The following is a 13,306-nucleotide window of genomic DNA, read 5'->3' as shown; positions in this document are numbered from 1 at the left end:
GACTTTATCGGATGACCTTAATTATTACNGATCTTTTGATTTAGGAAATAGTCCTTCTGCATTTGCAATTGTAATTTTGGAGAAGGCGTGTTAGTAAGTTTATTTGCTGTTTTGTTTTGCCTATTTTGGTTTTCAATAAGAGAAATGATATGTCTACAATATTTTTACAACAAATCCTAAGTGGCAGGTTGTTACTGGTTGTTATTGTTGAGGCAAAAACGTAATCTTAGTATTAGTTTTAAATTTGAACCAATAACAATTAACCACATGTGATTTGTTGTAAAAATGTTGTAAAATTGTTATACACGTAGCATCTCTCTTTCAAAAAAGGTTTTCTATTATAAAAAAAATAATAATTAAATGATGCTGATCTTACAAAATCTGTGGGTTCCAGTTAGCTCAACTGGTAAAGTCTCTGATGGTTGTATAAGAGATCTGGGGTTCAATCCCCGCCTACACCAAAAACTGATTGGTGTCTTGGTCTGATGATAAAGAGCTATCATCAGGAGCGAACGCCATAAGTTGAAAATCTCTCAAAAAAAAAAAAAAAGATCTTACAAAATCTATACGGATGGAGTCAAAGGCAGAGCCAAGGATAGGGGGGAATTGTCCCCGACCCTGCCAAACAAATTTCTGTTATATATGCTTATAATTTATCTTTCATTTAATTGATTTCGTATATGAATATTAATTAAATTTCAGATATATATATATATATATATAATATGTTATTATATTTTTCATGCTTTAAACTTCATTCACAAAAAAGACTTTCCTATTTTATCAAATCTTTTAAGCATAAAAAATATCTATAATAGAATATAATCAAATATGGATAGGTGCAGAAAGGAAAATAAAGCAGAGTATTAAATAAAAAGAGAACAAAAAATTATAGTATCCTTCGAAGTGATAAAATTTGATAATAAGATTTCAAATTCTTTATGTAATAATAAATCATTCTTCAAAATAGTTTGGGTAAAGTAATTAATTATGGGGATAATTACATAACAAACTCCATATTTTTTTATTATTTTAAATTATACTTTGAAATGAAAAGGTGTAAAGGTGTTCATGATATATAGTTTTAAAGTTGTAGATCAATATATATATATATATATATGTAGCTTTAAAGTTATTACAATTTGAACATGGTATGGATATCTATTAACAAAATAAGATAAATTTATGTAAGTCATACTTGGATTTTTATAGATACCAAAGATCTTTGTGAATTGTAAATTGAATTTTGACTTTTGAAAACTTTGGCAAAATAGATTTTCATGTGTAAAAAACTCTAAAAAATAAACATAATATAACAAATATGTTATCACCTTTTTGATTTAATTTCTTGTATTAAAATTTTAAACATCACTTAATATTTAATTACACGATTGACCTTTTATTTTCCGAATTGCTTAATCCCCATTTTCTCTCTTCAAATCCTAGCTCTCCATCACTAGATGGGGCTCGTTTGAAGGACTGAGAATATATATACAAGGTAATTTAGGACTTACAGGGCTAATGTATAGGAGCTTTGTGTCAAAGAATACAGGCTTGCTTAATGAAGGTGGACACTCAAGCAATAAAGGCATGCATGGGGTATATTATATTAGCATGTGTTTAAAACATGTTACATTATCTTAGTTAGCCTTTGATTATGACTAAAATCTTGATTTTAGCCTAATCGAGGCCTAGGCCTAGGTCCATATAGATCAACTACTGTGGTTTTATTATATATATATAAATTCACATTGGTACATTTAATATACGGAAATATAGAGATTATTTCATAACCTACTTTGTTCATTCTTCCATTTTAAACAAACGCAAGTCAAGCCACAAATCAGCATCACTCGTATGGAAGATTGTACAGTTCGTTTCAAAATAAATTACCTTATGGGCTTCAGATACCACCTAACAAATTCAGATTTTCATCATTGAACTCATGCTCAATGAGCATTGCTCATTTAGATATGCTGTCCTGTAATGATTAATTTGTTTGAAATTTACGAAGTAGGGAGGCTGCAAATTAACTGTGCCTTATTATTGCTTTAAAATCATTTGTAACGTAGTAGTAAATTTGATTAGTAAAACATTTGGCAAACAATATATAAAAGAGATGGAACACTGTTTTAGACTTTCCTACATCTAGCAAGAATTCAGACTTTCCAAACATGTGTGCCGTCTGTGTTTGTTTGTGTGTCCATAGATGCATATTTATGGATGGCAAATAATAATGAAACAGTTTTTAAAAAAGAAAAAGAAAAAAATGGCTACAGCAGTATTTTATAAGTGCTAAAACTTTTGAAGAAGAAAAAGATAAAAGAATTGTGGGGAAGAAATTAGTCCATATCTTGTGACCAGCTTATTAATCTTTTGCCATCAATACAAATATTGAGGCATGAGCAATCTTGAGCCAATCCTCGCCAATTTCTGGTTGGCATCTTCTAATCAATTCAGGACAATCTGCAACTCCAAATAATCTCAGAGCTGTGAGGCTTCCCATTGGCAGAGACAACTTGTGGCAACTTTCAAAGTTTACTGAGTGATACAAGACTTGGCAGCCAATCTGGCAATGCAGTCAAGTTGGGACATTCTGCAATAGCTATTTCTTGTGAAGTTGTTGCAGACCATTGACTCCACTGGGGCAAAGCCAGCAACTGGGGTAATTGATGGATCATCAGTTTTTGAAGGCTCTTCCAGAATTCTTATTGTTTGTCTTCCCTTTCAGTTAGATCAAGTTTTTCACTATTACTGATAAACATAACCTCTAGAGCGTTTGGGTTTCATGGTACGCGACAAGATCATGTATTTTAAATCTCCACGCATGGCCACAATCCATATAATCTTCAAGGAAAGATCTTGAATAGAGCTCATCTATATATTGGTTTCCGATATCTTCAAACTCTTGGCTTTCATTCGGTGATTGAAGCAGTCCATGTACCATCCAAAGTTAAATCAATTCAAAAAATTTCTACTCGTAATCTTTTGAAAAAAGTGAATAATAAACAAAACATTGTTTTAAGATGGCATTTGATTATAACTCAATTGTAAGGCAGGCAAAATATCCCTTTCTTTTTGTTCCAATTTCCTCATTTCATTATCCTTTACAAATAGCCAATCACGTTCATCGAGCTTTGAATATAGTAAGCTCCCTAACGCCTTCACTGCTAGGACTAGGAGAACTCCTTTGCATTTCTTCACCATCTCATCCCCAATTTCAATGAGTTTTGCATGTTATCTTGCTTCTCCTTCACCAAAAGCCCATTTTATAAATAAAGATAAAACACTTTTTATGTGGAAGAACTTCTAAGTTGTAGAAGGATATGGTACACATGATGGATGCAACTATTTAGGCTGCGTGGTGTCACGAGGATCTTACTTCCATTTGGTACCCTCCATCAAAAAATTCCTCAACTTAATCCATTTTCCCTGATTCTCATTCCACACATCATCCAATACAAGTAAGAATTTTCTATTGTGCAAATGACCTCAAAAGCGCATTTGCAATTGCTCTACGTCCAAATCACTAAAATTTTCATTAGTTATAGATTTGATTAATTTGACCAACAATTGTTTTATGTCAAAGTCATCAGATACACTTACCCACATTCTCAAGTTAAAATGGCCGGCCACTTCTTCATTGTTGAGCACCAATTTAGCAAGTGTAGTCTTCTTAAGACCTGCAATTCCAGCTATAGGAATAACACAGACCTTTTGATCACCATCACAAGGATGCATTATAAGTTTAACTATTATTTCTCTATCCTTGTCTCTTCCAATGACATCTGAAGTCTGCACAAAGGAATAAGTCATCACCCTCCTCCCATGCATGATATGCCTGTTGCTGTTTCCTAGTCTTTCCGAAGCATGAAATTTAGCATTATAAGTGTAACTATTAGAGACTCTGACTTCTTTGATTTTATGACCCACCTTAAAGCAGAGTACGAGTGGATTAGAGCTAGAAAGAAAGCAACGTACCTTTCTGCTGCTGCTCCCATATGTTTTCACCACTTGTCTCCTCAATGCTTCACACTTGAATTCATCCAGCACATCTTCTGCATCATAAAAGATGCTTTTCAGCTTCCTATGCCAGTCAGCCTGCTCCTGATTATGTCCCTGCTGTTCCTCTGCATCCAACAGCACGGCTATGACTGTGGACAAGGTGTCCTCAAGCTTTTCTTAATCGTCTTCAACACCCATGTCAACTTGACTTCTTGAAAGAAAGGGGAGCTGATCTTCTCTAGAAATTTTACTGCGATGTTGAAAAGAAATGATTCTGCCATATTCTTTTGAAGGACGGCTGCGTGTGAAAGGGTGCGCTGACACCATACCCTTTGACACGGTAATCCTTCGACTATTTCTCAAGGAGGTAATGTTAGCTATTAAGCAACTTAATTTATATTTTACAACTTTCTCTCAAAACAACATAAGCAATAACGTTTGTTCTGTGTACACAATAAAATTTAAGCAATGAGATCATATAGAATAAGTCGTCCAATGGTAGATAGTAGATACCATCATTGACTTTGGACGGTTTGGTGTGACAGAGTTGGGATCTGAAAAGGTAAAAGAGCCATTCATCATGAATTGTCATCAAAGAGTTCAGTGTTGGTCTTAGACAAGTATGGTGATCCTGCAAATGGTGGTGATCACGTGGTAGAAAGTTCAAATGAATTAGAAACTCAAATATCCTGAGATCCCTCTTATTCATGGAAGTGTTTGCACCCTTCCGTGAACCATCAATACTCATATCTGCAAAGGATTGTGTCTCTCAAAGGTCACAACTCTTCCCCAAACAATGCAATCATCTGTAAACCCTCATTTTATGGGAATAATAAAGTTAGACATGGCAATACGGGTTAGAATTTTCTGACCCAACCCGATCCTGATTTTTGACCCAAAATAAAAACGGGTTGACCCGTGACTGACCTTTTTTTTTTTTGGCGGGTCAACCTAACCTGAGCTAGATAACCTGTGACCCGACCTGTTAAAAAAATTCGCTAAAAAATATTTAGACTACGTCCTGATACTAGGTGCATAAAGCACAAAGTACCAAAACTAATAGTCAATATATTATAGATATAAAGTTATAAATAAGTAAAACTGTTGTTAAGATATGACATGAGAGAATGACTATTTGAACTTCATCACAACTAATAAGAGCTAAGCTTCACAGACATGACATGAGAGAATGAGACAAGACAACATAAGACTGTCAAGACAACCATTAAAAAAAAAAAAAAAAAATCTCATTCAATACTAGCGGTAGTTCAAAGCCAAAGGCACAATGCACAAACCTGAAAGTTGAAACGTGATAAACCAAACCACAAAGGGACGGCCCAAAGCTTCCTAAGTGAATTTCATTTTGTTTGATATATGTTGTGTTATGTTTTTTAATAATAAAGATTGTAATGTTGTGTAGTATTATTTTTCAACTTAACCAAATCCTAATTGGATGACTTTATCGGATGACCTTAATTATTACAATGCATATTCAGTTGATTTTCCATCCATGTGATCCTCATAAGTGCCTTTTCTACCTTTAACTGGCCAATTAATGTCTCCCAAACAGAAAATGCCAAGAAATGCATTCATCCTCATGTCCTCAAATCCTTCCGTGTATGCGATTAATCATATAACAAACACCTAGTGTTTCAAAAATCCGAATTTTTATGCACACCATTTGAATTCATTTTTAGACATTACACAATGGATTTTTTTTTTTTTTTGAGATTTTAAAACCATAAGCTTTCATTAAGGATTAACTTAAAGAATAACAATAAGACATATTTGCTTTTTTCCAAATTCTTGAGGGGAAATTTCTTGATTTTAAAGCTTTAGGAGGAATTGTGAACTACCCCAAATATAAAGATGAAAATTGTTTTAATCCTAAGTTTTTGTTTTTGTTTTTGTTTTTGGTGTAAAAAAAAATAATAATAAAAAAAGTTAGCCAAGGAAATTGTACATGGAACAGTGAATTTTGACTGAACAAAATTGATTAAATAAAAAAAAAAAAAATCAATTTCTAGAAACACAACCAAATGACACAACATTTTTGTAATACCTTTATAATTTTTTTTAATGTTTTTCTTTGACTTGTAAAGAATTAATACCTTAGCAATTATGAAAATATTGTGACAACAATAAGATATCTTAACATTTTTACAAGAGAAATGCTATATCTACAATATTTTCATACAAATTATAAGTAGTAAGTTGTTACGGGTTGTTATTAGTGGAAAAAAAAATTATTGGTAAGTTTAAATTAGAACTTATAAGAATTTATTACCTATGATTTGTTATGAAAGTATTGTGAAAAATGTTGTCGACGTAGCACTTTTTTTTTTTTTTTTTTTTCACAATACCTATATTTTTATTTGTAGTTGGTCCCAATATGATATTTTATTTTGACCTATAAGGACTTAACACCTCTAACAATTGTAAAAATATTGTGGCAATTTGTTGTTTTAATAGAGTTCAAACAACAATATTAATAAAATAAAAAATAAAAAATAAAAAAGAAGAAGAAAAAGGTGCTAGTAGAACTGTGCCACTTGAACAAACCAAAAGTACTTAGCGGTATTCATTCACTCTTTTTATATATAGAAATTCATTTATTGCTTTTCCCTCCAGATAGAAAGATACTCCTTCCTGTACCTACCATTCCCCTGACCCAGTAGCTTAATTAGGTCCTTTGATACTTCCACCCTTCACCTTCCCCCTGCGCACGTATTTAACCTAATATCTTAGACAATTCATGTTAGCCCATTAATCACAACAATTAAAAAGAATAAAATAGTTTATCTCATTTTCAATGTGGGATTAACATTTTCACTAATTTTTTCACTTTCTATATTTACTCCCACGTCTTTACATTTATGTTATAACATTTATTCATTTTTTAATTAATATTAAAATGATCCAACAACAAACAAGCTTACCTTATTATTAGATGCGTTATATTAACTCACTTGAGGAGACAGGTAAAGCCATATGCCAGTGACGAAGCCCCGACTTAAAAAATCTTAACCATGTTTTTTATGGTTCGTTGGACAGTTTGGATCTGAAAAACATATTAAGCAAGAGGATAAAAATATAGTCCGCCTACTCCCAACTAATAAAAAGAAGAAATTATTTCATGATTAATTTGTATTCTATATTGAATAATTTCTCATGATTTTGACCCAGGAAGCCGTCATATTATTCGTAAGAAACCTAGACAACAATGATTTCCACGTCAAGGTTCAACTACTTTGAAAACTCAATAATTAAATATACAGCTATAACTACACCTAGAGCAGAACTATAACTTTTCAGATGAGGCATCTTCAATTCAGCCAAAAAAAAAGACACCTTCAATTTTCATATCAAATGGCAGAAACAACCATAAATCCTGGGATTAAGAGGTAATTTTATCTTCAATTGCTCTAATCTGTCCATTTCACATATAGAACTGAGTTTATATGCAGATATCCTACTTATTATTTATTTATTTATTTTAATTTTCTTACCCAAGGATTGCAGTTGTAGCCGGAGCCAATAAAGGGATCGGATTTGAGATATGTAGACAGTTAGCTTCAAATGGGATCAGGGTGGTTTTAACTGCCAGAGATGTAAGGAGGGGCAGTGAAGCAATTGAAAAACTCAAGGCTGCAGGATGCTTTGATGTGGTTTTTCATCAACTAGATGTGATGGACCCAACAACCATTTCTTCTTTGGCAGATTTCATCAAAACCCACTTTGGAAGCTTGACATATTGGTAAATACATCTTTGGAGTGATTCCAAGTGTTATTTTTGAGAGGGTAGATCTTTGTTTTGCTTCTTATTATGTATAAATATCTTTTCTTGCAATGACCAGTTTGTGTAGTTCTAAACAAAGATGAATCGTCTAGTATTATTTCTCCTCCCCACCCTTTTGTAATTAGGTTCTTTTATGCGGCTCTGACATTGCTATTATTTCAAAATATCAGGTAAATAATGCGGGGATTAGTGGATCCATAAGCAACCCAGAGGAATATAGAAAAGTTGTCATTGATCAAGTGAGTCTCTCAAGTCTCAGACTTAGGGGTGTGCACGGGTCATGGGGTTTTTTTTTAACCGAACTGACATGATGTGTTAAAAAAAAAAAGATTCAACCCAACCTAACTCATCACGGGGTCCAATCCAACCCACGCGGATTGGGTTGAACCCATGGATTTGATAACTTTTTTTTAATTATTATTATTATTATTATTATTCAGGAGTGGCGTTATGTTCAAGTCAGGGGTTCAAATGAACTCGTTGACTTGTCAAAATACATATATATATATATGTGTGTGTGTGTGTGTGTGTGTGTGTGTACATATATGTGTGTGGGTCATGGGGTTTTTTTAATCAAATTGATCATGATGTGTTAAAAAAAAAATTTAACCCAACCTAACTCATCACGGGGTCTAATCCAACACACATGGATTGGGTTGAACTCATGGATTTGACAATTTTTTTTAATTATTATTATTATTATTATTATTCATGAGCGGCATTATGTTCAAGCCAGGGGTTCAAATGAATTCGTTGACTTATCAAAAATTATATATATATATATATATTTTAACTTTTGGTTTGACCCCCTAAAATAAAATTTTGAGCACCCTAACTCTAAAGTGTATTTAAACCCAATTAAAATAAATTTGAATATGATCATTTGTTTTTTAAGAAGGTGAATATGATCATCTTAATGCTGCTTTCACAATATTTTTACAATAAATGTTACATGGCAAATTGTAACTAGTTTTTATTTGGACCCACAATTAACATTACTTTTTACCTACCATTAATAACTTGCCACCTAGTTATAAAATATTTGCGAAAGTATTGTGTATTTAATTTTATTAAAAAAATGTTTCAAATTTTTGCCCCTTTGTTAAAATATATATATATATATCTCTCTCTCTCTGGGACTTTTGCTTACTTTATTGTTGATAGCAAAATGAAGCTGTTTTTCCTTGCACTTTTTTTTTTCTTCATAAGCAAAAAATTACACTATTGTTACAACCAATAGATCTCTATCTACATATGTGATTCTTTCCCATTATCCTTATCTCTCTTTTTTTTCTTCTATATTTTCTTAATTTTTTTCTTTATTTGATCAAAAAGCTTGATAAATACTCTATAGATTTTCAAGTCTAAGAAATCTTTTAGTACTTGCTCAAATTCCAAGAGAGTAATCACGTGTATGATTAAAAAGCCATACACTTTAGAAGCAAAAACTTATATTAGTTACTATTTGCTATTTTTTTCTTAGTTTCACATTTACTCCTAGGTGTGTTACTATTCTTCTTTATCATATATTTTTATTTAATTGATAATAAATATAAATATATTAAGTTATTATTAATTTGAAAAAAAATGTATGATTAATTATTTAATTATATTTGTTATCTTACTGATATTTAAACTATTAATAACCTTTTTAGACTTTTGTACAATATAGTTGTATTGTATATTGAATTATATTTAGAATTCTATTTTAGATTATTGTATATAATATGGAAGTTGTATGTATAGAAAAAAAATCATTTTATTTTTTACTTACCTCCCATGACAAATTTCTAGCTCTGTCATTGCTATCCCCCCTATAAAAAAAATCCTAGAGTTTCCAATGCTATTTTTAAATTGAGCATTAGAACAACCCCACCATAAATGAGAGCAAATTTATAACCACATAATCTTGAAAATAACATCAAACTAACACAAACTAAACTAGAAGAACTTAGGGTTTGAGTTTTATTTAGGAAGAGGGACAAAAAAGAAAATAACAAAATTGTATAATATATTTTTAAATATATATATTTTTTAATTTAAATATATATTAATTATAGGTGGGTTTGGTCGAGTTAGGCGGATTTGCGAATCTTACGACCCAAACCCAACCCGACTGACTGTAAAAAATAATCTCACAACCCGACCCTACACGATAGGTTAGGTAGGATCGGGTTGGTTTTGGCGGGTTGGTTGCACATCCCTACTCAATGTTATGTCATTGCTTTCGTTGAACGATGTTGTTTTGGGTCAAATTTTTTGAAAAATTTAGATAGTAAAATTGTTGAGATTGTTGTGGCAAATTTTTGAAATTTTTGAAGTTTTTTCTTTACAAGTAATTTCATCCATCATTAAGTTATTGTCTGTATGAGGGTACATTATAGTTGGGATGTCCACGGATTGGGCGAATAGGGTTTGAGGTTAACTTGTTACTCAAATTGTTTAGGTTGAGTAACAAAATTGTATAATATATTTTTAAATATATATATTTTTTAATTTAAATATATATTAATTATAGGTGGGTTTGGTCGAGTTAGGCGGATTTGCGAATCTTACGACCCAAACCCAACCCGACTGACTGTAAAAAATAATCTCACAACCCGACCCTACACGATAGGTTAGGTAGGATCGGGTTGGTTTTGGCGGGTTGGTTGCACATCCCTACTCAATGTTATGTCATTGCTTTCGTTGAACGATGTTGTTTTGGGTCAAATTTTTTGAAAAATTTAGATAGTAAAATTGTTGAGATTGTTGTGGCAAATTTTTGAAATTTTTGAAGTTTTTTCTTTACAAGTAATTTCATCCATCATTAAGTTATTGTCTGTATGAGGGTACATTATAGTTGGGATGTCCACGGATTGGGCGAATAGGGTTTGAGGTTAACTTGTTACTCAAATTGTTTAGGTTGAGTGGAAGAAGTGAAGACCCATGGCTAACCGCCAACAATCACGAGTTGAGTTAAATCGAGCTCTGGCAGATGATTTGTCGGTGGTGGGTGGAGGAAGGTAGATCTTTGCCCAATTTGGGTGAAGGAGAGAAAGGTTAGGTCAGATTTGAGTGGATCTAGGCGGAACTCTACCGGCCATATCTAAGAGAAATATCGTTAGATTTGAGTGGATTTAAGTGGAGAAAGCCCAAACATGGCTGGATCTAAGAGGCAAAGGGCCTAATCATTGTCGGATCTAGGTAGATACGAGGGTTGCTTGAAGTGTTTTTCGGTTAGGTAGGGTGGCTTGGTTTTTTGTGGAAGACACCTATCACATAATTGGCCGGAGTTCGTTTCTAAGAGAAGGGACCCACTGTTGATCGATGAAAGGATCGGATCGGGCCGCCAATGGTTGGTCTCGTTGGGTGGTCGGGTTGCTTGGACAAACCTACATCATAGTATGATGTGAATCATATGATGACTCATCATAACCATACAATAACATTATTTTGTCATCACATGTAGTCTTATATAGTTGTGAATTCCATATGTTGTTAGAGAAAACGATACATATCCTTTATGCACAACAAGCTTTCTCTCAAATTGAAGGCATATCCCAAAATTTTGATGACTTGCAATATGAAGAATTTAATGTGGCTTGAGGCTGTGGTGGTGGCCATAAAAGAAAATCATAAAATAAAAAAAAATAGAAATTAATCAAGTTTTATAAAGAAGAGTATTGTGGCATCATTTAATACCTTTGCATATAATGATACAGCTTTTAGGTCCAAATGCCATATCTCTAAAGGAAGTCATAAAGCAAACTTATCAAACAACTGAGGATTGTTTGAGAACAAACTACTATGGAACAAAGCAAGTGAGCGAAGCACTTATTCCGCTTCTTCTATTATCCAATTCAGGAAGAATAGTTAATGTCTCCTCCGCCTTGGGACAATTAAAGGTACAGAATGTAAAACTCATCTTATTAAACCATTTATAATCAGCTATATTTGGTCATTAATATTTCACGGCAATATAGAGTGCAAGATTATGGCTGCGACGATTGTGTTGGACCTGCACTAAACATTTGGTTCTAGGAGATTGCTTGAAATTTTTTTTCAAGAAATTAAAATTTCAATTATGTTAATATTTCAGCTTATTTCAAATGAGAATGCAAAGAAAGAGCTTGGAGATATTGATGGCCTCACAGAAGAGAAAGTGGACAAGGTGGTGAAAGGATTTCTAGAAGATGTCAAGGAGAATTTGATTGAAACCAAAGGTTGGCCTGTTAATATTTCTGCTTACATAGTCTCCAAGGCAGCTCTTAATGCATATACAAGGGTTCTAGCAAAGAAGTACCCCAAAATAGCAATCAACTCCGTGTGTCCAGGGTATACCAGCACAGACATTAACCACAACAGTGGAGTTTTAACTGTTGAAGAAGGTGCAAAAAGTCCTGTGATGTTGGCTTTGATGCCTGAAGGTGGGTCTTCTGGCCTCTTCTTTGATCGAATGGAAGTATCAACCTTTTGAATAAGAAATGATGCTACCCAATGAGTACCTAAGCATAGGGAAAAAACATGGAGAATAAAAATATGTGTTATGGAAGCTTCTTTAAATCTTATAGTTGGTTTATTTCAATCTTGCTTTGATCAATAAAAGCTTTAGAAAGTTTTTTTTTATTCTACTTTACATTATGTGAAAGCTCTTTCAACACTAGTTGTTAGAGCAACGTTATACTTGTCGAATAAGAGCTTTTTAACTCATTTATACTGTTCTGTTTCCTAATGAAAGAAAATTTAGGTTACTTTAAATTATTATATAAGTTTGTATTATATATAGTGTAACTTTAAGTAATATTACACATTCAATATTCTCTTAATGAATGGAAATTTTGACAAAATTTATCATTTGATTATATTATCTTTTTATATTCTCCATGCTTGCAAAATTTCAAGTTGGACAATATTTTACTCCTTCCATCCCACTTTGTTTGTCCTCTATTCCATTTTGAGATGTCCCAAAATATTGTCATGTTTCTAAAAATAAAAGTCATTAATTTACTAATATTCCTATTATACCCATATTAATTTACTAATTCAATTTTTCGATAAATTTATTTAAGAACAGTTTTGGAAACTTATACATTTTTGAAAGGTAGACAAGACAATAAATGATGTTCCCTTAAAAAGTTTGACTTTTCAAACAGAACAAACAAAGTGGGAAGGAGGGAGTAATAGCTATTTCATTAATCAATTGTTTAAATTCAAACTTTTGTAGTTTAAAATAATGCATAAAATATGAGTTTATGAATTAAATGGTAAATTATAGCCAATTGGCATGAAAATTTGTACGTATTTTAAGAACATATAGAACATATAAACCAATAGTGAGATTTTCAAAATATGAATTCAATAACAAACTATTGAGTCTTGCAACATTGCGTAGAGTTACCTCAAGTAGAACTTGAACAGAACTATATATATATATATATATATATATATAGAGAGAGAGAGAGAGAGAGAGAGATCTTCAAGTAAATATTCATTTTTCTATTCATTATTAGTTCAAATTTA

General features: G+C 32.2%; 1 protein-coding gene across 1 annotated transcript; it reads left to right on the top strand.

Moving 5' to 3' along the window:
- Positions 1–7,277: 7,277 nt before the first annotated feature.
- LOC112009261 ((+)-neomenthol dehydrogenase) lies at positions 7,278–12,502 on the top strand. Its single transcript, XM_065778181.1, is given in 6 exon segments — positions 7,278–7,409; positions 7,520–7,746; positions 7,749–7,762; positions 7,975–8,043; positions 11,509–11,691; positions 11,886–12,502. Coding segments are annotated over 6 exon segments (960 nt in total). The 5' UTR covers positions 7,278–7,320; the 3' UTR covers positions 12,264–12,502.
- The last annotated feature ends 804 nt before the right edge of the window (positions 12,503–13,306 follow it).

This window comes from Quercus suber, unplaced genomic scaffold (assembly GCF_002906115.3).
Source record: "Quercus suber isolate HL8 unplaced genomic scaffold, Cork oak 2.0 scaffold_175, whole genome shotgun sequence".
Classification (NCBI taxonomy): Eukaryota; Viridiplantae; Streptophyta; class Magnoliopsida; order Fagales; family Fagaceae; genus Quercus; species Quercus suber.
This window is presented reverse-complemented; position numbering and strand designations above follow the sequence as displayed.